Source organism: Microtus oregoni, unplaced genomic scaffold, assembly GCF_018167655.1.
Source record: "Microtus oregoni isolate MIOR12 unplaced genomic scaffold, Mior012 000048F_ref0000485, whole genome shotgun sequence".
NCBI lineage: Eukaryota > Metazoa > Chordata > Mammalia > Rodentia > Cricetidae > Microtus > Microtus oregoni.
This window is the reverse complement of record NW_024543222.1, coordinates 6,230,860-6,258,075: the sequence shown is the minus strand read 5'-3', so window position 1 is coordinate 6,258,075 and position 27,216 is coordinate 6,230,860. Positions and strand designations below refer to the sequence as shown.

Here is a 27,216-nt window from a genome sequence, read left to right as displayed (position 1 = left end):
GATGGGGAGACAGCTCAGCCAGCAAACTGCTTGCCCTGCAAGCATAAATAAAGATCGGAGTTCGATCCCTAGAATCCAGGTTTTGTTTTGTTTTGTTTTTTTAAAAGTGGGACATGGGTACAGTGGTAAGCATCTGCGACCTCATGGCAGAGACAGGAGCATCTCTGGGGCTTGCTGAGCAGCCAGCCTTAGCTTAATTGGGTGAGTTCCAGGCCAGTGAAGAGGCCCTGCCTTGTAAAACAAGATGAATAGCACCTGAGGAATTACACCTGAGGCTCACCTCAATCTCCTCATGCATGCACATTTGTACCAACATCACACACGCGCTAACACACGCACACACGCACGTATGCATGCCTGCACGCAGTCAACTACCGATAGGTTCCTCTGCCTCTGACTATAATTCTCATTTGGGCAACAAAGACTTATCTTTCTTCTATCGCCTAGGCACAGATCCTCATCCTCTGAATACAAAGAGCAAGCCTGCAGCTCTTGGCTGACTTGGGCCACCCTGATTAGCTTGGAAACCTAGCAACAGAGGGAGCTGGAGCCTGGGAAGCAGGTGCAGGGACGGGCGAGGGTGAAACAAGAGCGGAAAACAGTCCCCCTCAGGAGTGACTTATCAGCCGCTCTTGTCCTGAAGGCTTTGAAAGTTTTTGTGATTGGATTTCAGGCTTGACAGGAGACGTTGGTAGGACAACAAGAGCTAGTCACAAGTAGGACATGGGTATTTAACCATAAGCCAAACCCTTGCTTTCCTGTGTCTGTGTGTGCATGTGTGTGCATGTGCGTGTGTACTTCTGTGCAGAGGTCGGAGGTGGGTGTTGAGTGTCTTTGTTAATTGCTCTCTACTGTAGCTTTTTGAGACAGAGTGAAGACAATCGAGAGTCCGCCCGTTCTGACAAACAGACTCTAGGGGGTCCTCTCATTTTCATCGGACCAGTGCTGGAATTATAGGTGGGCACCACCATGTATGGCTTTTTTACGTGGGCATTGGGGATCTGAATGCAGATCCTCGTTGTCCGCACACCTGACTGATTAAACCATTTCCCCAGCCTCTCCTCTGGCTTCTTGAATGATCTTCAACCTTAACTGGTCTGTACAAGGTGCTAAATTTCACTTGCAATAACGCACGTGCTTTGACAGATGGAGGACAGACACAAGTCCAAGGGTTAAAGGCAGGAGGAAGGCAGGAAGTGGGCCACAGAGAGAGAACAGCCTAGCTTGGGCGGGCATACCTGACGGCCTGGCTTCTATTACATAGCGTGTGATGGGTCCTTTGCCAGGGTCTCCGCTGGACCAGTGGATGGCAATGGCTGAGCTGTACCGAACGATGATTGGTACTCCTGGTGGTCCCGGGGCACCTGCAAACACCCCACAGTGGGTAAGGGCGTCTGTGGAGCCATTATAGCCACCCTTTCCAACAACCTGTGCTGGTGGGAGGGGGCTGGGCAACCAGACCAGCTCTAGCCACAGCATCTCCAAGAGCCCGCAAATACTGTGTCTGAAAAGAGTGTCTCAGGCTGGGCCTGCCAGGATGTGGCTACCATCTCCCCTGTTTCCCTACACCCCACATTCTGAATCTCAGGTCCAGGTAGGGTGTAGGTGATGATCAGTCAGAGGGCTGAGGCATTGAAGTCCAGCCAGAACGTATTACGTGATCCATTCATGGACTCCTTCAGTGATGGGTGCCTCAGCTTACCCATCCACGAGGGCCCTTGTGGAAGAAAATCCTGAAAGGAGGAATCATGGCGGGCAGCAGAGGCGAATGAATTGATGGTGGACATGCCCAAGGATGAATTTCCCTCCACCATCTCCTTCCCTGGCATGGGATAATGCCTTCCCTGTCTCTTACTTGAAATCTCCTAGCCCCATGTGCATGTGCTGTTAGGTTAGGTGGGAAGAGAGTAGACTCAGGCCCTAGGAAGCCTAAAGAAGAGAACTTAGGGAAAGATATGTCTAGCATACTGAGATGCTGGAGGAGGGAGGTAGAATAAGACCCAGGAGGCAGGTTGCGTTGACACAGGACTGGGCCAGGCATCTGTCTATACTGTATCCCCACTACTTCCCTGGGAGTGTGCCAATATAAACCTGGTACCTGCCTTGTGACTCCTGCCACGTGTGATCCCCACCAAGCCTGTTTTCCACTAGACATGGAGCTCGCCATCCCTAGAGCATAGCACACAGTAGGTGCTTTCTGTATGCTCATAGTCCCAGGGGTTGAGGCAACACTGTGTGCATGAGTGCAGGCTAGTGGCCTCTGGCTGCCCGAAGGGACGAGAGCATGAGTCCAGCCTCTCACCGAAGCCCTCTGGGGCCCAGGAGAGCTGGTCAACTCAGACAGGACACCGGAGGCTCCTCACACAGCTGGATATCCCATCGCCAGGCCCCTATATCTGGTCCTGAAGGTGCAGTTTTGGGGGGGGGTCTCATTTTCTTTCCCCCTTCCTTCTCTAAGGAGCATCCTGCCTGCAGCCCACAGAGGGGAGACACGACCTGAGAGTGGGGTTCAGGTTGTGGTGGCCTTCAGAGTCCTTGCTGTTCACTCTGTACAGGACATCCCTCAGGGCTGAGGGAAGGGTAGCCGCGGGTTTTCTGGCTATGGGGCAGGGAGGGGGAAGGAGGAGGTGGCCTTCTGGTGGCCTTCTGAAGGAAGTGGGTCAGCTGGATGCTTCCTCAAGAGAGGGGTGGAACAGCAGGGTTGCTTAAGAGGTGGTTTTCATGTTCAGAATGGGAAAACCTGAGCCCATGACAGGGCCTGTGGAGAGGAAAGCCTACTGCTGCAGGGTTCTGGGTGAAAGGTGGAGCAAGACAAAGGTCGTCAGGGGCAGTGAAAGAGGTGATTAGGGGAGGAGCAGAGGGTTGGTCGCTGACAGGGAAGTACGAAGTGGCCTTCTGGGTATAAAGGCAGCTGGGAAAGGGGGTCTTGGGTGTTGGAGACTCTGGCCTGACTGTGAAGAAGAGTCTTACTGGAGGTGTTAGTTACCGCCTCCAGGGTGGTGGTCAGAGGAGATGCCTGCATCTCATGGCAGTCAGAACCTCTGTGGCCTCCCGGAGAGTGTACATTTGGACAAGTGCTGAGGGGTGAGTCTTCTGCACTCTGCTCTGAGAGCCCCTGTTGGGGTGGGGGGAGGGGGAGGTATGGGGAGGTGCTTCTGGCCAGCCTGGAGGCTTGGACACCTGCCAGGCAGCCTGCTTCCTGGACAGAGGTGACAGAGGTGACGACAGAGGTGACAGAAGCTGAAGGTTAGAGAAGAAGAAGAAGAAAAGACAATGAAAGCAGGATGGGCATGGGGGTTCACTCTTGTAAACCCAGCCCTTGGGCAACCAAGGCAGGAGGATCATAAGTACCAGGCCAACTTGGGCTCTATAGTGAGGCCCACCCTGGGGCAGCCTGGGCTGTGTGTTTGGGCCTGCTGGTGGTGAGAGGTCTGGGCCACTCCAGGCTTGGGGCTGGAATAGCCTGAGGACTTAGATGACAATAAGCAAGCCCAGGATGGGGAAAGAGAGTGGAGCTGACAGGAGGAGGGGCAAGGAGGGAGGAGGAGTCAGGGAAAGGAAGAAAGAGGGAGGGGGAAGGGGGAGGGGCCTTACTGTCTTCAGCTCTGGCTCCTAGTAGGAGGGCTGAGGACACGGTGCAGAGGGAAGCGTGGCATCTCTCCTACCTTCTCCAGGGCCCGTGGTGATGTTGGCTTCTATCTCAGGCCCATAGGTGAAGGTCTTGGCTTTGATGCGGAAACGGTAGGTCATGCCCTCGGCCAGGTCCTTCACCTTCAGCCACAGTGGGCTGTTCCCCTTCACGTCCACTGTCACAATCTTGCTGACCCCTGCGGGAAAGGACTGTGAGCAGGGGCTGTAGTCGCTGCCGAGAGCAGGGCCACCAAGGCCACCAGCAGCTACTGGGAAGAGGTGACAGTTGTGGCCCCAACCCGTTGAAATAGGTTGAGCTGTCACTCAAGTCCACATGCTGCCAAATGCTGTGTCAGGAGCATAGCTCTGTAAGTGAGCTCAGGAAAAGATGGCTCTCTGGATAAGGTACCAGGAGGAAAGCTATGTCCTGGCTGCCCAACCCAGAAGAGCCACAAAGTTCCCATCCTGTCTTACTTCTATGCCCCACATCAGTTCACCCACACCCTAACATCCCATAGAACTTGAAATCTAGTCACCCTCTGTTAGGAAGTTCTGTGAAGACACCCCCAGAATTGGAGCTGGATGGCACCTAGTGACTCCTCCAACCCCAATTCCAGCCCCAGTCCCAGCCTCAGTCCCAGTCCCAGCACTAACCCTATGGTCCTCTTTCCTCTTGTCCAATGAGAGCCTAGTTTTAGGAGCCCCATCATCTGTACCATTTGACTTTTAGGGCAAAAGTAGAGATGCTTCGGCACCTCAGGCCATGGCAGCCAGGGGCAGGATGGGGGCTTTCACAGGGTGGTACTGTGTGCTCTGGGCTTCCCTAGCCTAAAGTCTCCCTGAGAGTCAGGACCAGGGTTCATTGTGTAAGGTGTCACCACACAGAGGGACGGGCTTTGCGTCCTGGAGTTGGCCTGGTGCCTTCAGCTATGTCTCCAGCTGGCTTTCGTTTATTTTTCTGCTCAGCTGAAGTGTCAGGAGCATCCCCAACAGGGATATGGAGTCTCACATATAGCGAAAGAGCACCAAACACATAGTAGGCACTGTATTTAATTAAAAACTTTATATCTTACATATATGGATGATTTGCCTGCATGCATGTTTGCATACCATTTGCATGCCAGGTGCCTGAGGAGGGCCAAAAGAGGGCACTGAGTTCCCTGAAAGTGGAGTTACAGATGGCAAAGACCTGCCACATGGGTGCTTGGGAACTGGTCCTCTGGAACAGCCGACGGTACCCTGAACTTCTAAGCCACATCTCCAGGCCCTATTGTGTATTTATTTATTTAGAGACAGGGTTTCTCTGTGTAGCCCTGGCTGACCTGGAACTTATTCTGTTGACCAGGCTGGCTTCAAACTCACAGAGATCTGCCTGCCTCTGCCTCCCCGGTGCTGATTTAAAGGTGTGTGCCACTACCTCCAGGCTGGTCCTACTTACTTTTGAGACAGTGTCTCTAGTAGCTCAAACTGATCTCAAACTTGCTATATAGCTAAGGATGACCCTGAACACCCGATCTTGTTGCCTCCACCTTCTGAGTGCTGGAATTATAGGCATGGATCACCGTGGCTGGTCTATGTGGTGCTGAGGATGGAACCCAGGGCTTTGCGCATGCCAGGCAAGCCCTCTATCAATGGAGCTGCACCTCTAACCCCTATTTATTTATTGAACGATTGCTTTAGACACCACTGAGCAAACCCTTTACTGGTCTAGATCTATAAGAAAATGGGGTGCTGCTGGCCTGTTCCAGAGCTGTGGCACATGCTAGACGGTGCCCCTTACTTACTAGCTAGGCCATTAAAGAAGTTAGAAACCTATAGGGAGATGAAGTTTAGCCAGGTGGTCTAAACCCTGATGGAACAGGATCACAAGAGGCCAAGTGATCCATTTCTCAGTGGGAGGTCCTCAGGTCAGGTAGAAGCCACTGGGACAGGGGCCTGTCTAGGTTCCCTGCATTTTGTCTTCTTGACCTCTGACCTAGCCCTGCTCCTGACTGCATCTCTCCCCAGGACCTGCTTCCCCCTTGGTTCTGCTTTGCTCTGCGGGACAGGCAGCTGGCACCCAGGTAGCAGCAAGAAAGACTGAGGGCCATTGTTCCCACCGCTGACCCAGAACTGCTAGCCGCCTAATGTTCCCAGGCCCCACCCCTTGTTCTTGCCAGGTTCCAGTGCTGGGCCGAGAGAGTGAGGGGGAGGTGACCACAAAAGTGGTCACTTCCTGCCACCAGGGTGTCACTTCTAAGGCAGTCACGTCCCTATGCCTTGCTGTAAGTAGACCCAGACACTGAGGAACCTTCTTTCTTGTAAGTCCCTTGTTCTCTTACGATAGCGGCAGGGAATAAAACTGATTTCTGGGGACTTCTGCTCACCCCTGCCTCATTCCTACCGGCTGGCATTGGGCTATGCTATGTGAGAAAGTTGGCGGGTACCGGATGTCAGCTGTCAGGACTGTCAGTCCAGCTCCTCCCGAGAGCCCCAGAAGTAGAGCAAGATCTTGTTGGTGAACTGGGAAGGGTAGAGGCTGAGAGGGACTGGTCTGAAGAAGGCCTGAACTATGACAGTGTGTGCAGAGCAGGGGTCGAGTGATGGCCCACTCTCACACATCCTCCTGGGGACGCTCCCCAGGCTCTTCTGACTCGATTTCTAATGGGGTTTCTGACCCTCCATTGGGGGGGCTGCTGAGAACTCTGAGGTTAGGAAGGGGGCCAGGATAGCATGAGAGGGATATCAGAGGACTTTTCTCTGGGGTCCTGTCCCATCTTAGGGCAACTATATTTTGTCTGGATTCATTCCCTCCCTCCCTCCCTCCCTCCTTCCTTCTTTCCCTTCCTCCCTCTCTTCTTCCTTCTTTCCCTTCCTCCCTCCCTTCCTCCCTCCAATGTCCATCCTCTGCCAGCACAGAAAATGGGGCGCCTTAGGTGGCTGCTTTGACTCTGTCCTCGGAGGCTTTTGTCTCAGAAGCACCCTTTCCCTGGGTGGAGCCTCTGCCTTCCCATCTACAAGAAGGAAAGACTCTCCCCACCTCTAACTCCGGAGTGGTGATCTTGATATAGTCTTTGGGTGCAAGTCCTAGATAGGGAGAGTTCAGGCCACGAGGGAGGTTCCTACTCACCATCCACGGGGGTGCAGGGCTCATACACCAGCCTATAGCCCTCCAGAGGACCGTTGGGGAACTCAGGGGCTTCCCAGGACACATTCACTGAGGTCGTGGTCAGCTCGCTGAACTTGACCGAGCCTGGGGCGCTGGGGGCTGTTGGAGAGACAGCAAAGGGCTTGTGTTTTTCTCTTTCTGTGCAAGTTCAAAGCCTCAGGTTGGGCTCCAAGCAACTAGCAGGAGAGTTTGGGTCCATGCCCAGAAAGGAGAGAGAGTGAAGTGAGGCACAAAAAGAAGGCAGAAAGGGTCACTTGAGGCCCTTGAACCCTCTCTCCTCCTCCCTTGACATCATTAGCACTCAGCTGTCTAGCATCAGAGGCCCCGGCCCTGGGACAAAAAAGCCCTCCTTAAAGATGGGGAGTCTGGACTCTTTCCTATGTGGCTCTAAGCCCTGGCTAGCAGCATGGGACCAGCCACTGCATCCCCAAGGGTCACTGTGGGGCAAGACCATTTCCTGGCACCGTGGGGTGTGTCTTTCAGCAATCCTGCTCGAGAAGGTGGGGGTGTCTCTGCCTCAGAGTGGGCACTAAACAAGACGTCAGAACTCCGGAGACATGGCCTTCCTTTCATCCCTGGACTGCAGGGCTTGTCAAAGAGACACCAGTCAAAGAGACACCACGCTGTCAGGAGGAGCCAGGCCAAGGACAGGCAGATCCTCTGGAAGGGTTGTTTGCTTGTACTGAGACCCCTGGGGTGAACTCTGAAAACGCAGAGACAGAATATTCTGGTGTGTGGCAGTGGGGGGGGGGGGGGCGGGCGGGAAACATTCCTTTCCTCCCAGCATCCCAAGCTGGTTGGGTGGATGGCCAGGCTATTATTGTCCAGGGCTGCCTCCCACCAAGTCAGAACTAATCTTGACAGCTTCCGGCTTCATCTCCCCTGCTGTCTTTGAAGGGGGGAGGTGAACTCAGGGTCCTTTCCTGCCTCCCCCCCCCACACTCAGGGATAGGATGTGGGACAGGACATTCTGTTCTACTGCTACAGCTCCGGAAGCTTCTAGTGTCCCCGGGGTTCATATTGAGCATCGTTGAGATGGGCAGGCAGACAGACAGATGGAGGCTAGCACACCCAAGTTCAGCCTCTGGCTGAGCTGGCAGAGCCAGTGGAGGAAAGGACCCCCTGGAGTGGGGGCTTGTCCCAGAGAGGATCCTGGTTAGGAACTGTCTCTAGTAGCTTGCTTTCCTTAAGGGTCGTGGGAATCACAGTAAGGGGTGCATCGGGCTAGAAAAGCTGGTTTCTGTTGGCCAGGGCAGAAGGCTGTACTTTTTTGCCTTCTGTATCCATAGTCAATTGGATCTAACAAAAATCTGAGGATGCTTGTCATATATAAAATGGTGTTACTTCAGCATATATGCTACATGCATCCTTCTTTTGTGGTGTTGGCAATTAAAGCCAAGACATGCATCTCTTAGGCTAAGTGAGAGGTGTACCACTGAGATGTCCTCTAGCCCCTTCCATATACTTTAACTCTCTTGGTTACTTATGATTCTGGATACAATGCCATGTTGCTAAATAATTGTTATGTGGTGTTGTCTATACATATTCAGTATAGATACTTTTGTTTGTTTTTTGAGACATTCTTGTGTAGCTCAGGGTGACCTTGAACTTGCCGTGTAGTTGGAGGTGACTTTGATCTCACCTATTTTAAAGATTTATTTTTATTTTCATTTATGTGTCTGTGTGTATGTTACATGAACACAGGTGCCCTTAGAGGTCAGATAAAGGAGTTGGATCCCCTGGATTGAGGCCATAAGGTGTTGTGAGACACCTGATGTGGGTGTTAGGAGCTGAACTCTGCCTTCTGGAAGGGCAGTCAAATGCTCTTAACCACTGAGTCATCTTGACAGTCCTGACTTTGAGTTCTTGATCCTCCTGGTTTCCCCTCCAAATGCTTAGATTACAGGTCTGTGCTTCCACACCCAGGCAGGAGCAATTTTGGGGAATATTTTCCTTTCTTGCTTGGTTAAATCTGCAGATTTGGAACTCACGGATTTGGAGGGTTGACTGTTTATGCTGGAACAAGTCCACATTGGAAACAAACAAACAGAAAAAACCCTGAATTCCCTTGGATGCCCTTGGTTCCAGCATCTGCTCTTTCCCCTATGGCTTACCAGGGGACCCATGTTTTCTGGGGTGACCCTTGCCCATTGTGAAAAAGAAGGGACACTGCTCTGCTCACCCCGGGACTTACGGGGGTCCCAGTGTGACACTAACCAAAAGTGGTTTGAGACACCTCAGGACAAGAGGATCTGCACTCTCTCTCCTTCCTCTGCCCTGTCCTGTGTCTAGTCCCCACCTGGCCTCTCTGCCTCTCTCCCCCTCTTCCTCCAGTCTCCCACTCCAGAAGACAGAGCCAGTTTCCCCAAATATAAAAAGATCTAATTCTCAACAGCTCAAAACCTCCCGTGTCTTCCTATTACACTTAATGCAAATTCCCATCCTCCAGACCCTTGGAGACTCACCCCATTTCCTTTTTTAAAAAATATTTATTTATTATGTATACAATATTCTGTCTGCGTGCATGCCTGAAGAGGGCACCAGACCTTATCACAGATGGTTGTGAGCCACCATGTGGTTGCTGGGAATTGAACTCAGGACCTCTGGATGAGCAGGCAATGCTCTTAGAGCCATCTCTCCAGCCCCTTTACCCCACTTCCTTATCAGCACCCAGTCCTGTTCTCTAATTCCCTACAGCTCCCAAGCCTCTGCACCTGCTGGTCTTTCTGACAGGAACACGGTTTCCTGCTCTGTCTCCAGAACTTCCCACAGTGAGTCCTCTCTCATCCAAATCTCAGATCAGATGTACCCATCTTGGCCAGGCTGCTGTGGGCCGGCCTGTCCAAAGCTCCTCATACCGGCTCCTCTTAGACTCTCCATCCTTACCACCTTCTCAGCCAGCTCATCTGTGTTTGTTTACGATCCGTGGCTCTCACTAGGATGCAGACATTGTTTTTTTTTCTCTCTCTTATTGTTGCATCACCAGGATGAAACAAAAGTGTAGGCTCAAAGAAAATAATAAACATTGGTGGGATGAACAAAGTCAAGGAGACCAAAGAAAGGAGGAGGAAGCCAGGTAGGGGCTGGGAGTGGAGGCTAGCCCCAAAGCTGAGACAAGATGGGTACAACAGGCTGGGTGAGATCTGGGGGTTGTCTCCAGGTTCATGGTGAGAGTTTCTTTTTTGTCTTGACTCAGATCTAGAACCTTTTTGGCAGGCTGGGTTCTCTCTCTGCAGGGCATCTGGAAGCGGGGCCTGGCTATCAAACCCAGTTTCCTGGCTTCACGAGACAGCTCTGATACCAGGTGTGGTCTTCGTGGCCCCCACAAACCGACCTCCCCAAGACTTCTCCCTACCTGCTTGCTGAGTCTGGCCTCGGGTGGGGGTGCTCCGCGGCCCATCCCCCGCAGCATTGAAGGCTGCTACGCTGACCATGTAGGCTGTGTAGCCTGTCAGGTTCTTGAGCTTCACACTGTTCTCAGCCAGGAAAAGCGTCTTCACCCTCTCGGTGAGGTTCCTCCGCTGGACTTCCCAAAAATAAATCTGTGGGGACCCCAACAACAATGGGAGTGAGCGGGGTGAAGACAGGTTTCCCCTCTGCCTCTGCCCACCACAGGGTTCAAAGACACATCTGCCTTCAACCAGGAAGTAGCTAAGAGCTCTTTGAGAAAGGTTCCAGAACTTTCCTTTTAATAGGCAATACCTAGACTGGAAACTGTGTGTCTTGGGTCACTGTGGTTGGTATCTGTAGCATATGACACAGATGGTTTTTTTTTTTTTTTTTTTTTTTTTTTTGATTTTCGAGACAGGGTTTCTCTGTAGCTTTTTGGTTTATGTCCTGGAACTAGCTCTTCTAGACCAGGCTGGCCTTGAACTCAGAGATCCGCCTGCCTCTGCCTCCCGAGTGCTGGGATTAAAGGCGTGCGCCACCACTGCCCGGCTGACACAGACATGTTAACTTCAGGATAGGAATCTGTCATTCAAGAGTTGAACTGTAGAGGTGAGAGCAAACATGGACTCTGTTTCATGTGTGGGGCACAAGTGCCTGGGAATGCCAGGGAATTGGTGAGGAGCAGAGAGCCTCAGTCCTGACCAACCTGCCACATCAACAGCTGCAGGCTGCTAAGACCGCTGATGATGCTTGTGTGTGTGTGTGTCTGTGTGTGATGCACACACCACACACACACACACACAGACACACACACATGCATGCATGCTACAGTTCTGTGGTGGTTGTGTATAATCCAATTTTGGTACATGTAGATATGCCACTTTGCAAAGCCTGCTGCAGGGGAAGGCTGGAGTAAGAGGGCATTTGGTTCGTGGTTGAATTCTGATAGCACCATTTGCTAGCCATGTGACTTGGTCAGGCATGATTTCTCTCAGCTACAGAGGGGTCGAGAACTCCCACTTTCCAGAGTGTGAGAGCTGCAAGCCACAAGAACTGAAGAAGAGGGAGCAGAGCTTCCCCGGGGGGAACTGGTCAGCTTTTAAAGATATGGCATGTTTGTGGAAGATGTTAGGTCCTCGACGCAGCAGGCGCTTCCTATGGAGTTTCCAGGCATTCTGCAACAAGCATGGGTTAGTGCTTTTAAACACACATAGAAGATTCTCAAACTACACTAGGAATGTTGAGCTGGGACCCTCTGTAAAGCCTGGAGTCCCAAACCTTGCACAAGATCAGAGATCATTTGGCGCCACCTGCTGGCCAAAGAGGTTTCTGTACGCCATTGGCTCTTCAGTTTCTCTATACCAATAAAAGTGAGAAAGAGCTAATAAAAGTGTCCGCCCCCAGCATGCACAAACGGCAGTTAGGACATCTTGTTACTACAAAAGCCTTGTTTTTCTACAGCCTTGCCTCTTTTTTTGATTCTTTATATGGGGAGTTAAGGTTCTTCATTCATAAAATCACTCATCCATTGACTATGAGGCCACTCCAGCAGCGACATAGCTTCCGCTGGAGTCAAATCTGTACACTCCCCAAGCACCAGCAGTTTGCTGAGCACGCCCAGAGGACTGCCCGATTCTTCTAGCCAGAGGCGAGGAATAGATGGATTCCCGGACCTCTGTGCTCACGTGCAGGGGGAGCTGGAACAGCGACAGAGACCCAGGAGGGGCAATAGGCAGCGTGAGGAGAAATGGGCAGGAGAATGCCGTGGCTCAGCCGTGTAAGGTACGCCACTGCAGAGACAGGCAGAGTGAAGCCTGGGACGGGGTTGATGGGGATCACGGTGTGTTTATCAGCAGCCTTAGCAGAATGAGGTTTGGAAGGGTGGTGGGGACGAGGGTCTACTTGGAGTCAGGTTTGGGAGAGAGAATAGCTGGCCGAGTGAGAGGGGCAGTGAGCCTGGGAGACTGTCTTTGATTCCCTTCCTTTCCTCCCCTGCCTCCTCTTCTCCCCTCCCTCTTGGTCCCTCTCTCTCTCTGTTGAAGATGAAGCTTAGGTTTCATGTATACTATATCACGCCTGTGTATCACCGGAGCATAGCAAACTGTTGTCAAGCACTTTAAAGATGAGCTACATCCCCATCCCACGGAGGATGGCCTTGAATTCTCCAGTAAATGGACCAAGAGAGGAAATAATGAGATGTGAACAAAAACATAAGGTTAGGAAAGGGCATTAAAAGACAAAATAAGGGCCGGGCGGTGGTGGTGCATGCCTTTAATTCTAGCTCTCCAGAGGCAGAGGCAGGTAGATGTCTGTAAGTTCAAGGCCAGCCTGGTCTACAGAGCGAGTTCCAGGACAGCCAAGGTTGTTACACAGAAAAACACTGCCTCGAAATCCCCCACCCTCAAGAAAAAAGGGGGGGGGGCAGGAGAGATGGCTCAGTGGTTAGCAGCACTCTTGCAAAGGACCTAGGTTGGTTCCCAGCACCCATATCTAGTGACTTACAACTTCCTATAACTCTGGTTTGAGACTTGATGCTCTCTTCTGGCTTCCTTGGGTTCCTGAATGCTTGTGGTAGACACAAACTCATGCCGACAAACACATATTTTATGTATAAAAATACTAAGCAATGAACAAAAGAGGAAACAAATATCAGAAAGCCTTTATGACCTGCTGTGGGTGACAGGCCCCAGAGGGAGATACACAGTGCTTCCAGGTGGACAAGGTCAACAGCTGGGAACCATGCTCTTGGGCAGGGCAGTGTCAGGGTGTAGAACCTACAGAGACAGAGCACCTGTTTGCTGCCAGTAGGCCTTTGTAAGACGATAATACACAGTAAAAGGGACAAGGGGGCTAAGTCTGGATCCCGGTTCTTGGTTCCCTGGTTGATGGGTAGAGTGCCCACTCACGGGGAAGTAGGTAAATACCAGGCTGGGGGCTCCAGAGGGAACCCCACTCCATCTGGCTCCTCGGTGTCTCGGGCACCTAGAATCACACCTGACACAGGGTTGACACTCAACAGACCTATGTCATGTGGGGCAATGCCCGATACAGACGGGCTGGAGCGGCAGTCAGTGACTCCATCCCTGTTCTTATCTACTTGTTTTTATTCCCAGACCATTTTCAGTTTTCTTTTTCTTTTCTGAGACAGTTTCTCTGTAGCTTTGGCACTTGTCTTGGAACTCACTTTGTAGACCAGGCTGGCCTTGAACTCACAGAGATCCGCCTGTCTCTGCCTCCCAAGGGCTGGGATTAGAGGTGTGTGCCACCACTGCCTGGCCCCATTTCCTTTTAAAAACTTTTCTGGGGCTGGAGAGATGGCTCAGAGGTTAAGAGCACTGACTGCTCTTCCAGAGGTCCTGAGTTCAATTCCCAGCAACCACATGGTGGCTCACAACCATCTGTAATGAGATCTGGTGCCCTCTTCTGGCCTGCAGGCATACATGGAGGCTGAACACTGTGTATATAATAAATAAATAAATCTTAAAAAAACTTTTCTGAGATATAGTTGACAAAGTTTTAATATAATTAAGATATATAATTAATGTTCTTATTTGTTTATTGCTGTTGTTTATAGTGCTAGAAACAGAACCCAGGACCTTATGCATGCTAGGTAAGCATGCATCATTGTGACTTTTTTTTTTTTTTTTTTTTTTGAGGCAGGGACTTCCGTAACCTGGGCCGCTCTTGAACTTTTTATGTGACCTGAAGCCTCTGATCCTCCTGCCTCTACCTCCTTAGTGCTGGGATTAAAAGCGTACACTGCTACGACTGTTTCAGGCCTGCTGAGGGTTGAGCTCCGGGAACCATGCATGCTAGGCAAGCACTCTACCAGTTGAGCCAAACCCACAGACCCCCGATGTCTTGATATCCACAGAAACCGTGGAACATCATCACACCAAGCTAACTGGCATCCATCAGCTCAGACAGTTAGCTTTTGTCATGCGCAGTGAGAAGCTTGAAGAGCGAGCTTCTCTGTGTATTTCAGGTACACACTACAGCTTTATCAGTCACTGCTAGAATACGGCAGGTTAGACCCAAGAATTTAGATGCCTGAAACTCTTTTGGCTAGGGGTTGTTGTTCACTTCTGTGAGATTAGTCTCACTGTAACCCACGAAGACCTGGAACTCACCATGAAGCTCAGGCTGGTCTGGGATCACTCTAAGAGGAACCTAGATTCTCTTGGATCCTCCAAGAAGAACTTAGAGTGATCCTCTGCCTCAGCCTTCTAAGCGCTAGGATTATGCACCACCACGCCTGGCTTGAAATGTTTACCCTTTGACCAGCATCTCTCCAGTCCTTCCCTCCTCTGGCAACCACCTTCTACTTCCTGGTAGCATGACTTAGACTACTCTGTTATTGCTATCCATAGACTCTGATGTATAAGTGAGCTCACGCAGACCAGTCTTTCTGTGTTTGGCTTATTTCACTAAACACAATGTCTTCTGGGTTCATACAGCTTTGTGGCAGGAAAACAAATGAACCTTTCCCAAACAAAAGAAGACAAATAAATGGCTTAAGAGGAACCTAGAAAATCCATGCCACAGTGACCAGCTGTGCACCATGACACTGGCTGTAATCCCAGCACTTGGTGATGGAGGTAAGACAATCGAAGTTAAATATCATTCTTAGCCATATGGTGAGTTGAGGACCAGCCTGGGTTACATGTGACCCTGTCTCAAACAAAGCAAATTGCAAGGGCCTGTCCTGTAGCGCCTACGGTGGTGGCTGTTGTCAAGATGTCAAAAGAAAACCAGCCCCACGGAGCGAAACTGGAAGCCTCCTGTGCCATCACTGAAAATGCAAAATGGCCCAGCCACTGTGGGAAACAGTCTGGAGTTCTTCAAAGAAAATTAAAAATAGAATTGCCATATGATCCAGCAATCTCATTTCTGGGAATGGATCCAGAAGTATTAAAATGAGGATCTTGAAGAAGATATTTATACTCCTGTGCTCACCGCAGGAAGATTCACAGTAGCCAAGATGTAGAAAACCCAGGCACCCTATTGCATACCTGTCACCCGGCACTTGGAAGTAGAGGCTGAGAGTCGCAAGTTCAAGGTCAGCCTCCAATCCATAGCTAGTTTGAAACCAGCCGGAGCTTACATAAGACCCTGTCTCAAAAACAAACACAAACCAAAATCCCCTTCTAAATATTTGTCAGTGGGCGAGGAGACAAACGTGGTGCTTGTGTGTATACACGCTGGAATATCATTTTGCTTTAAAAGGAGGGCAATCCTGCCACTCACAGTAACACAGACTACATCGTCCTCTTGTGAGATTCACGCCATCTCTAGATTGCTAAGAACACCTAACGTGGGGCTGGAGAGATGGCTCAGTGGTTAAGAGCATTGCCTGCTCTTCCAAAGGTCCTGAGTTCAATTCCCAGCAACCACATGGTGGCTCACAACCATCTGTAAAGAGGTCTGGCGCCCTCTTCTGGCCTTCAGGCATACCGACAGAATATTGTATACATAATAAATAAATAAATATTAAAAAAAAAAAAAAAGAACACCTAACGTGAGGTCAAGACTACGTAAGCAGCACTGTCTAGGGAATACCAACAGGGAACCGGGAACATGTCAGGCCCGACATTTCCCTCCAATGTCTATGATCCTCGGCAGGCTGACTCCAAGTCACAGGAGAGCCCCTGGGAATAGACAGCTGTAGTCCCTGTCTCCCTGCTCTTCCTCTCACTTCACTCCCAGGAGGGCGCTGAGATGTGAAACTGAAGGGACCAGGTGGGACTCTGCTGTCTCCTATCGTCCTGACGCCGGTTGTTTCTCCCATCTTTATTTATTCATCTATTTCCTGGAGAGGGGAAAGCAGTGCCGTGGATGGAACCCAGGGCCTTGTGCATGGTAAGCAGGAATTCCATCACTAACATTCTCAGCCCCTTTTTGTTTGTTTACTTGGATATAGTCCCATGTAACCTGGTACAGCCTTAAACTAGCTGTGTGGTTGAGAAGGGCTCTGAACTTTTTTTAAAAAATAATTTATTTTATTTTTATGTGCCTTGGTGTTTTGCCTGTATGTCTGTGTGAGGGTGTTAGATCTTGCAGTTACAGACAGTTGTGAACTACCACGTGGATGCTGGGATCTGAATCCAGACCTCTGGAAGAGCAGTCAGTGCTCTTAACCTCTGAGCCATCTCTCCAGCCTGGAGTTTGAATCTCCCTGCCTGCACCTTCAGAATACTGGGATTATGGATGGATATCGCAACCAATTTATAGCTGTTGTTTCTATTTTATATTGAAATTTTAATTATTTGTGCATGTGTTTGTGTTTGTGGCTGAACACATGAACGCAGGTGTCTGTAGGGGTCAGGGGAAGGTGCCAGAGCTCCTGGAGCTGAAGTTATAGCCAGATGTGGATGCTGAGAAAAGCAGCAAATGATCTTCACTAATGAGCCATCTCTCCAGCTTCACTCCTGTTATTTTGGAGTAAGAGTCTTGATAGGTAGCCTAAGCTGGCCTTGAATTCACAATTCTGCCTCAACTCCACTTTCCACTCCAGTACTTGATGATAGGTGTGTATTGCCATGCCTGGCCCGGTGGCTCTCTTCCCATCCATCTATCCACCCACCCATCCATCCATCCATCCATCCACCCATCCATCCATCCTCCATCCATCCATTCAACCACCCACCCACGCATCCATCCACCCACCCACTCATCCACCCATTCGTCTGTCCATCCATCCATCCATCCATCCATCCATCCATCCATCCACTTATCTGTCCGTCCGTCCATCCACCCAACCATCCATTCATCCATCCATCCATTTTTTTTCCCCATTAATTTTCAAGACTGTAACACTGGCTGGCCTCGAACTTAAAATTCTCCTGTCTCAGCCCCTCTTACCATCTGTACATGGATTACCAAGCCTGGCCTGATAGTTCACTTTTTAATTAACTAGTTAAAAATTGAGACTCACCACATGGCTCTGGATAGCCTGGAACTTGCTACATAGAGTAGGTTGGCCTCAAACTCACAGCAATCTGCCTGTCTCTGCTTCCTGAGTGCTGGGATTAAAGGTGTGCGCCTCCACTCCACGGCTCTGCTGGCTCTCTTTAAGGTCACCTTGACTATTTTTTTTTCCTGCAGAGTGCTAGCTCATCAAGGTTTGGGGTTCGTAGACCTCACTCAGCCTCTGCTGCAAGTATTCAGGTCTGCTCAGCACCTCCTTGTGCAAAAGTAGCCATAGCAATTTGTAAACATCTAGGCATGGCTATAACCCAAAAAAACATTATTTATGCAAAGACAGAGGGCCAGATTTGGCTTATGGGCTACAGTTAGTTGGCCAATCCTATTAAATTGAATTATCTGGCCTAATTCCAGCATCTTTTTTTTTTTTTTTTCTGGATAGGATCTCACATAGCCCAGAGTGGCCTCAAGCTCACTAGGCAGCCAAGGAAGAAGGTTCTGGAACTTCAGGACCTTCTGTTTCTGCCTCCTAGTGCTAGATGTGCACTGTCATGCCTGGTTTATGTGATCCGCAGACTGAACCCCGGGCTTTGGGTCCAATCAATTTAGCTCATCTACAGACCCTCTGATATCTTAGATAAAACCAATCAAGATCCGCAAACTGGGGCTCAGTGGTTCAGAGCACTGACTGCTCTTCCAGAGTTCCTTAGTTCAATTCCCAGCAACCACACGGCACCTCATCTATGATGAGGGCTGATGCCCTCTTCTGGCGCGCAGGCAAGCATGCAGACGGAACATTGTATTATAAAAAATAAATAAACCTTAAAAAAACCCCACAAGCCATCTGGGTTGTAATCCTCTCTTAGCACCCCGAAAAACTGCTCCCCGGGCTGTACCTGCTCTGTCTCGCACCAGGAGCTGACAATCCCGTTTCCCTCCCCACAGAAGCAGTTTCTCCTTTGCACTGAGTCAGCATCACTCAGGCTTCCCCCCAGGGCTCAGGTTTGGGTCTTTGTTTTCCATCTGTGTCGGTGCACAGTCTACGTGCTGAGCACTCTACAGTACACATCTCTGGGGCGGAGCCTTCCTCCTAAGCCCTGCTTGTAGCTACAGCTTCATAGTCTCTCTTGGCAGCTAGCAAGATGTTCTGAAATGGAAGCCAGATTCTGGGTCTCCCCAGCTCCCTCCTCTTTTTCCTTCCCTGTGACTGAGGTTCCATCTTCCTGATGCTCCCTGGCTGTGGGGCTATGATCCCGCTTCTTCCCTCATGCCAGGGTCATCTGTCAGAATCTACCAGCGCCACCCACTTCCCCTTCTTCTTCCAGGGACTAGTGTAGCCTAGGCTGGCTTTGAACTTGCTATGTAGCAAAGGATGACCTTGAACTTCTAATGCTTCTGCCTCCGCCTCCTGAGTGCTGGGGTTACAGGTGTTTGTTACAGGTGTCACACACAGGTGTTACAGGGGTTATAGGTGTGTATCATCACAGCTGGATATATGGTGGTGGGGATAGAGCCCAGGATGTCACACATGCAAGGTAAGCACTCTGGCAGCTGAGCCCCCCACCTGCAGCCTGGATACTGATGTGAACACATCAGGCCCCGTCGATGGTTGCTGAATGCCACAGCACTGATTAGCTCACATCCGGGACACGACAGTTCTATCCCTAACTTCAGACTCATGTATTACTTATATTTTCTGGAAACTGAAGGCATTTGCTGTGTTCTCTATGATACCTGGGCACCCACACATTTCCTGGATCTGTAGTTAAAATTCACAACTTCTAAACCTCAATAGTCTAGTGACTGTCACACTGTGGTTGGCTCCCCCTGGCGCCTCTTTTCCCTCCAGAGGCATATGCTATGGGATGCAATATTTTGTCTTCCCAGCTGGCACTCCTGGGCAAAGCCTTGAGGGGTATCACCCATCTTCAGAGCTTCCTTGGCATGATGCCTCCCTCCCCCTTCTTTCTCCTCCTCCAGCCTGGATGGAAAAGCTTCCTATGCTGGGTTCCGCCTTACATCAGGGCGGCCTGTCTTCACAGGTTCCGTGACAGAGAACAGTGCTTCACCCTGGTGGACTCTCATTGTCATCTGTGGAATGACAGGCTGGGCCAGGAAAGCCACTGGATCCTGTGGTTTGCATACCCAATGCTCCTAGGGCCGCTGCATGGGGTGAATTTTCTGAAATACCATCCAAATATCAGGAACCAGTCTCCCCCAGATGTTGGCTAGGGAGGCAAGCTTCGGTCACAGCCGGGGGCTGTGTGCTCTAAGGAATGAGGTTGGTTAGCTCTTTATTTTTCTACACTCTGCCTCCTCCCGGGACCTGGCCGTGTGCTCTCCACACTCTGCCCCTCCCAGGACCTGGTCATGTGCTCCGCACTCTGCCTCCTCCCAGGACCTGGTCATGTGCTCCGCACTCTGCCTCCTCCCAGGACCTGGCCATGTGCTCTGCACCCTCCTCCTCCTGGGACCCACTGTGTTTTCTGCTTCCTGGCAAGGTGGAGTTGGGCACTGGATTCTAACACCTGTTGGTTTGTGACCTCTCCCGACCACATCAGTGGTGCCACAGTTTCCTCATCCATAGAAAATGGGCCTTAATGGCCACAAGGTAGCCTGCAGCAGTTTAGAGGGTTCTGCAGATACGAACCCCACCATAATAACACAGCATCCTGAATCAGAGATGACCTTCAAGCCGATTTTCAAATACTGCCAGAGGTGCTTGGCAAACTGATCATCTAATCAATATTAGGGCCTAAGAATTCGCAGACTTTTTGAATTTTTATTTTTTGAGACAGAGTCTCGTGTAGCCTAGGTTGGCCTCAAACTTGCTATAAAGTTCAGGTTGACCTTGAACTCCAGTCCTTCTGTCTCTACCCCCTGAGTACTGGGGTTATATAGACCACATCTGGCTTCTGAGGTGCTGTGGTTTGAACCTGGGGCTTTGTGCAGTCGAAGCAAGCCCTCTATTGACCAAGCCACATCCCCAGCCCCTACTCCTCAGAACTCTTTTTTTTTAAATTTATTTTTATTAAGGATTTCTGCCTCCTCCCCGCCACCGCCTCCCATTCCCCCCCCCCCATCAAGTCCCTCTCCCTCATCAGCTCGAAGAGCAATCAGGGTTCCCTGACCTGTGGGAAGTCCAAGGACCGCCCACCTTCATCCAGGTTTAGTAAGGTGAGCATCCAAACTGCCTAGGCTCCCCCAAAGCCAGTAAGTGACTATGGGGCTGGAGGTGGTGGAGTTGTGCACTGTGTGCCTTAGAGCAGAATAAGCCGAGGTGTGGTCTGAGTTCCTTGGACCAAGCTCAGTCCACCTCAGAATGTAAGCACCTTCTACAACACCACAGTATTTACTTCTGTCAGCTGACACACGGGACTGTGATCAGAAAGGGCTTGGGATATCATCCCAAGGCTTGGGACTCACCCAACTCTTCCCTCACCCCTCTGTCCCTCTGCACCCCGTTCCTCTGCCGCATCACCCGTACCTTGTACCCTTGGATGTCTCCATTCTGGCTGTCCAGTGGGGGTGGCTCCCAGGTCACATCTAGCTGTGTGGCTGTAGCACTGTGAATGGCCACGTTCTGGGGTGCTGCTGTGGGCACTGGGGGGGGGCATGAAGGGTGGTGAGTGAGCTATGGAAGAGGAGGTGCCTAGGGCAGGGTGGGGGACGCTGGACGAGTACCCGGGACTCACGGGGGAGGCCGCACTCACCTGCCTCCCCGACAAAGACCTCTTGTGGTGGGCTCAAGGGTCCCTCTCCCACGGCGTTGTACACGCTCATCCGGATCTCATAACGCTTGTGTTTGCTCAGATCTATGGGTGAGAGGGGGGAACCAGGAACACAGGTCATAGACCCCGTGGGAGGAGTCCTCCATAGAGGCTGGAGCTACCGACTGGGGGGAGGAGGAATATCTACCATTCTAGGGCCCTATGTGGCACTGGGGAGAAAACAGGTAAGGGGCAAGCCTTAGATGTTTGGGCTGTACCCTGCCAACAGAATTCATGTCACAAAACAGCTTTCTGTTCTAGGGTCATACAGACCATTGCATCTCCAAGTAAATAGTGTTGAGACCGAAGGGGGCCATATTAACAGTCTTGGCCACCCTGGACCAGAGGGCCAAACTTTTTTCCCACTACGACTGACGCAAACCATTTCAGCCATGTTCCTGCTGTGTCCTACCTGTCCCCACTCACCAGCTCTTTTATTTTCCTATTCTTTCAGGGACCAGGGATGGAATTCAGGATCTCTTGAAGGCTAAGTACAAGCTCTACTAGTGAGTTGTACTCCAAACCCTACCCCACCCCACCCCACCCCACCCCACCCCACTGGCTCAGTCCTAGAGGGGAAATGCTTATGGAACGTGAATTCTGGGCCAAGAAATCTCATGTATTAATCAAGCTTGGGGGAGGAGGCCTGGTGAACAGAAGCTTCTGCAATAATGGGTTCTGTCATCCTGGATGGGAGATGTGATCCCTTTCCCTGGTGGCCACTTGGTCCTCCCATACTCTGTCCCCGTCTCCTTTTCACCATCTTTCCCCAGGGTGGCAGTTCTGTCATGGAGTAGGCTCATGCTGAGGAGAAAAGGGCAGTCTAGACCCTGCTGTTGACCTGCTGGCCCCTCAGATGCTCACATCTATACTTTGCTACCCAGCGTTGATAGGGCCCTGCTTCCCAAGCTCGTAAGATGTACGCGCCATGGGCGGTCCTAGTATTCAAGATGGGTGGGTGTCAGCTTGACACAGTCACCTGAGAAGAGGGAACCTCATCTGCGAAAATGCCTCAATCAGATTGGCCTGTAGGGAAGTCTGTAAGGGCATCTTCCTGATTAATGATTGGTGTGGGAGGGAGCACCCTTGGGTGGTATAAGAAAGCCATGGGGGAGCAAGCCAGGAAGCAACGTTCCTTCATGGCTTCTGTTTCAGTTCCTGACTTGAGTTCCTGCTTGATTTCCCTTAGCAATGGAGTATGATTGGGATGTGCAAGCCAAACAAACCCTTTTCTCCTCAAGGCATTTTTTCTTAGTCTTTTTTTTAAAAAAAAGATGTATTTATTTTATGTCTGAGTGCTCTATCTGCATGTACACCTTTATGCCAGAAGAGGGCATCAGATCTCACTATAGATGGTTGTGACCCACCATGTGGGTGCTGGGAATTGAACTCAGGTCCTCTAGAAGAGCAGACAGTGCTCTTAACCACTGAGCCGTCTCTTCAGTCTCTTGTCCTATTCTTTATTACAGTAACAGAAGGTAAACTAGGGAAGTGGGTACCTGCTTGGCCTGGCTTCAGGTGTTCTTGAGGACCCCTCCCCAGCCCATCCCAGGAGGCCTGGGCCATGAAGAACCACCATGCAAGGGGACTTACTGTCCAGCTCGTACTGCGTGAGGCTGGGCCGGGTCAGGTTCCGCATGGAGTACAAGGCTAGGGGGCAGGAGGTGAGAGCCAGGGAGACAGCAGACAGAGGTTAGTGTCCACAGGCATCCCACCCACTGGGAACCAACTAGGCCTGGGAAGTACGACAAAGTTGGCAATGGAGTAGGCTGAGGCACACTTCCAGTTCCTGGTGTTGAGGCAGGGGCCCAGATGGGAATCGGGGAGAGGGTAGGTCCTGAAACATTGCTGCCCCTCCCTTGGTGTATAATGACTAAGGGGGAGCCCCTCAGAGCCTACCAACACTGGGGACAGTTCCCGGGGGAAACCTCCCATTCCATTGACTCCCTGGTTTCACTTTGGAGCTCTCGGCAAACCATGGTGAAATATTGGCATTGTCAGTTTTCTCATATGAACCAGAAACAATTTTATTGTCAGGAAATATGAGTGAATTAGATGCAGGCCATATAAAAACACAGCCATAGGCAGACATCAGCCAAAATAAATAAATAAAGATGGGGAAATAACATGAGCTGTTGGATTGGGTATTTCCGTGGGTTTCTTTTAATATCCTCTCACTCCGTGTTCCATCATTTTGTTGTCTGTGAACATTCCCCGGAAGCTAAGACTCCACAAGCTTAGGAGACACGGGAAACAGCACCACAGACCACAGGGACCCAGGCTGTCTCCTCTCCCCTTCCTTCTTTTTTTTTGGTGACCAGTGGTGCTCCTCCTCCTCCTCAACATGCCCTCCTCTTTCCTGCTTGCCTCCCTCTCCTCTCCTTGAACAGAGATGGAGCCCTGTGGAATCTACATCCATGGTACACCTAGCCTGTCTCCTTCACTTGGCCTCATGCGCTGTGTTAACATAAAAGCTTCCTTGCCTGTTTCCTCCACCCCTTCCATAGCCAGGCCATCACCTCCACTCCACCAGTGTGTCCTACAAACCCAGTGTCCACTCACACCCTCCTCTTGCTCACGACTTTCCCATCATCCTCTCTCCCTGGGATTCCCCCTTTCTATCTTCTATGCTTGAAGGCTGGCTTCTTTGGCCCTAGGGCTGGGGACTAGGAGGAGGTCTTGACTGTTGTCCTTGGTAGGGGTCTAGCTGTTGAGCCTGATGGTCCTTCTAAGCTGGTGGCTCTTCCCACACACATTTGCCTGCCTAAGCTGGAATCATCTTCCCATGTTGAGAGTCCTTTGGAACTCTTCTGGAACTTTCTCCCACACTCTCATGCCCATGGCCTTTGCCATCTATTTCGGGGTTTATGGACTGAATGCGTGACTCTTCATCCATCAGACTGATCCAAGAGGCCAGAGACCCTATCTGCTTAACCACTGGTGTGTGCTCAGAGTATCTTGGAGTATGCAGAAGGTGCTCAACAGTGCTCAGCAAGTGAGTGACTGGGGTAGGGAAAGGAACATGAAGGGGATGGTGGGAAGGGGGGAGGGCTGCAGGTTAGCAGACTCAAGGAATCTGGGAGCTTCAGAGCAGGGAGGAGAGCATGACGACCCCACCCTCCCCAGGACCCTGTGATGGCTACTTACAGGTGAGCTCAGCCCACTTGGCCCCGGGGTTGTGGATGCCTCGAAGAGTGAAGCCCCTCAGCCCATCATAGAGCAGCTCCCGATACCGGATTCGAAAGCCCAGGAGAATGCCGTTGATCTTGTCCTCAGCTGGAGGCTACAGGGACAAGGGTCAAGCATGGGGAGGGCCCTTGCCTACTGCTCACCTCACTTCTCCCTCTCTTCCTACCCCGCCTCCCGCAGCCACACAGCGGGGACTCTATCTCAACCCAAAAAAGAAATTGGAATGGCTTGGGACATTTCTGAAGAAGTTGTCACAGTCTCTTGGAGGTGGGGAGGGGCAGGAATCACCATACAAACCCCCTCCCTTTAGCAGAGCAGGAAATATACTCAGAGACATTAGGTACTGAGCCATGGTCACACAGCAGCAATAAGACCTCAATACACCTCTGCAGCCACCACCCATTGCCTGTCCAGGAACTCCGTGACTCACTTCTGGTCTCCCCAGGGCTGATGACTCTTCAGCCAGCACTTCCTGGTGTTTCCCATGAGCTGAGCCCTCTGCCTGTACTACAGCATGTGTGAGGATGTGCATGCCCGTGTCCACGGACCCTCTTTCCTCTTACTGTTCCTGTCCTTGGCTGAGCTGGAGAACAGGCGTTTTGCCAAGTGGAAACTATGCTCTTTATGATACATCTTCTAAGAAATCTGTTGAAATGGTTCAGCCTTTTTATTACCTTCTTAATTGCTTCCCTGGCTGCCATAGGCATCGCCTGGCCCTTTTGTCAGGGTTTCCTATCTACTCCAGCCTCCTCTGGCTCATGTATGGCTGCCAAGTCATTTCCTCTTAGTGGGTATCCCCTCTGGGATTCCCTGGCTTCAGTTGCACAAGGATTGCTGCTGGGGCCAGTTCCTCAGATCCCAAGAAGTAGGGACAGGAGCTGGCCTTTTGTGGGGAGGGCTTCTGTGGGTGACCCGCTGAGCCCAAGACTAGACTTCAGAGAGCGCGTGGGCAGACTGATTGATAAGGTTGCCTTTGACCCTGATAGAATCAACAGTACCCACCAAAGAGCAGACAGCTGGGAGAGACTCTACCCAGACAAGGGGACACCACTCATGATAAGGGTCACAGGTCTCTCTCTGTTAGGAAACCTGTCACTGATTACTGTGTCTGGACTTTGCGGGGCCCTGAGGCTCCTCACAGCCTTCAGGTGCTTTTCTATACACAGATTCCACAGACCAGGGGTCATGAAACTAACCATGTCACTTGAGCTGTGTGACTTCAGGTCACAGAACGCCCCTCCTGAGTCTGTGCTCATCTGCCTGACGTGTGTATCCAGAGGCGGAGGGTGTGTATGTGTGGACACACGTGTATCTAGTGCTCTGTGATGTGAACATGCCTACACCTCTCATGCTTTCCTCTGGGCTCTGGGAGTGTAGAGCAGAGGCAAAGGCAGCTCCGGTGGGGGCTGGTGGAGTTTTTAGTCTTAGGCAAGAGCATATTCGAGTTCTTGGAAATGAACCCACCCTGTCCACCTAGCCGTACCTGCCATCGGATTAGCACAGAGGTGGTCGTGTGGGGTGTCACCGACAGGATGGTGGGTGCCTCATCGGGGGCTGTGGAGAGAGGCGAGGAGTGAACTCTGGGGACCAGGAGTGTCAGCGCCACCCAGGAACACAAGGACCAGATTCTGTCAACACTGGATGGCTGGCTAGGTCCTGTTTAAGTTACCCTGGACACCCACTACCCCTATTTCTTCAGAGCAGACAGCTGGGGTGAACTGGGGGCTTGACTTTAGCCTAAGCCAGGGCCTTGGAGTCCCTCAAAGCCATAGTACTTAGGATGCTGTTAGGTGTAGGGTTGGGGTAGGCATCTGCCCCTACTTCCTGTTAGCTGGAGGGGCATCACTCAAATTCCACGCCGGGGTTGGGATCCTGCGCCCTGGGAAAAATCCCTTTGGTCCCAGACCTCTAGGAATTGTGGCCTGGAGGCAGATAGGCCTAGCAGGTCTAGTGAGCCCTCTCTCACCCCCAGAGGCCCCTCCCATGGGAGAACACTTCATGCCCAGGAAGTGACCAGGGTCAAGAGCAAGAGCTCTAAGCAGGGAGGTGGTGCTGACCGGCCTGCAGGGTGGTCAGCGACTCTGACTCCTCACTGAACTCGCTGTCCCCGATGTCGTTGGTTGCTTTCACTCGGAACTTGTAGGATGTGAAGGGCTTGAGTCTGTAGAGGGAATCGGGGGCCAAGGACCAAGGTGTCAACCATGATTTGAGCATGAACGATCTCCCACAGGCTCACGTGTTAAAGACTTGTTTCCGAATTGGTGTGACTGCTTTGAGAAGTGGGGCCTTGGTAGAGGAAGCACATCACTGGGGACAGAGCATAAGAGGGTACACCTTATGTCCTCCCTCTAGGTCTCTTTCCTGGTCACCATGAACCTCTGTCACACACTCCAAAGTAACAGACTAGCTGGCTTCCGCTGAAACCTCTAAGGCTGTGTTCCCAAAAAATCCTTCCCCCTTAAGTTGCTTCCTCCTGGAGACTGTCGTAGTGACAAGTCTGACTGACATAGTGTCCCTCAAGACCTGGTCCCACACACCTCCACTGTGGGGTCTCATCTATCCTGCCGGAAGAGGGGAACCAGGGGAGAAAGGAAGGCGTGAATGCTGACCCGCCCCACAGATGGAAACATGAAGGCTGGGGAAGGAGTCACATTGGGACAGGCTCAAAGAGATGCCGAGTGCCCAGGCCAGGTCCCACACCATCCCTGCTTAGCCTGTCTTTCACTGTAATGAAAGATAAGTTACACATCTCCAGGTTTATGTTTACCCATGTTTGGTGGCCATGAAAACATTCATGCCAGACAGTGGTGGTCTTTAATGCCAGCACTCAGGAAGCAGAGGCAGGCAGATGTCTGTGTTTGAGGCCAGCCTGGTTTACAAAGTGAGTTCCAGGACAGCCAGGGCTACCCAGAGAAACCCTGTCTTGGAAAAACCAAACCCAAAACCATTCCCAACTCTCTCTCCACACAACTGAATGTATGCCCCCCCCCCCCCCCCCGCAAGCTACACTGCCTTTCCTAAAATTAGAATTTTTTTTTTGAGGTGGCGAGTGGAGTTCCCCAGAGACAAGACGAATTGTCTCTCTAAGTTTCATTTTCTTCCCGATAAATGTCTTTCTTCTTGATTTACAGGGCTGGGGGAGAGGGAGGAAAGCCTCGCTCAACT

General features: G+C 51.2%; 1 protein-coding gene and 1 long non-coding RNA gene across 3 annotated transcripts in view; one reads left to right on the top strand and one right to left on the bottom strand.

The window, feature by feature from the left end:
* Positions 1–27,216, bottom strand: part of Sdk2 (sidekick cell adhesion molecule 2) — a 157,225-nt gene that overhangs the window by 20,701 nt on the left and 109,308 nt on the right. For both annotated transcript variants that reach the window (XM_041635933.1, XM_041635934.1), the window contains 10 exons: positions 26,109–26,212; positions 25,535–25,605; positions 24,010–24,145; positions 22,456–22,512; positions 20,806–20,907; positions 20,580–20,695; positions 10,134–10,320; positions 6,740–6,877; positions 3,666–3,827; positions 1,239–1,364 (listed from right to left, as the gene is read on the bottom strand). In XM_041635933.1, the coding sequence (XP_041491867.1) occupies positions 1,239–1,364; positions 3,666–3,827; positions 6,740–6,877; positions 10,134–10,320; positions 20,580–20,695; positions 20,806–20,907; positions 22,456–22,512; positions 24,010–24,145; positions 25,535–25,605; positions 26,109–26,212 (1,199 nt within the window). The remainder of the gene's footprint in view (positions 1–1,238; positions 1,365–3,665; positions 3,828–6,739; positions 6,878–10,133; positions 10,321–20,579; positions 20,696–20,805; positions 20,908–22,455; positions 22,513–24,009; positions 24,146–25,534; positions 25,606–26,108; positions 26,213–27,216) is intronic.
* On the top strand, positions 2,894–23,858 carry LOC121436202. The gene is made up of 4 exons (XR_005972666.1): positions 2,894–3,084; positions 14,626–14,766; positions 21,317–21,368; positions 23,762–23,858. It is a non-coding gene; the product is annotated as an uncharacterized LOC121436202 (long non-coding RNA).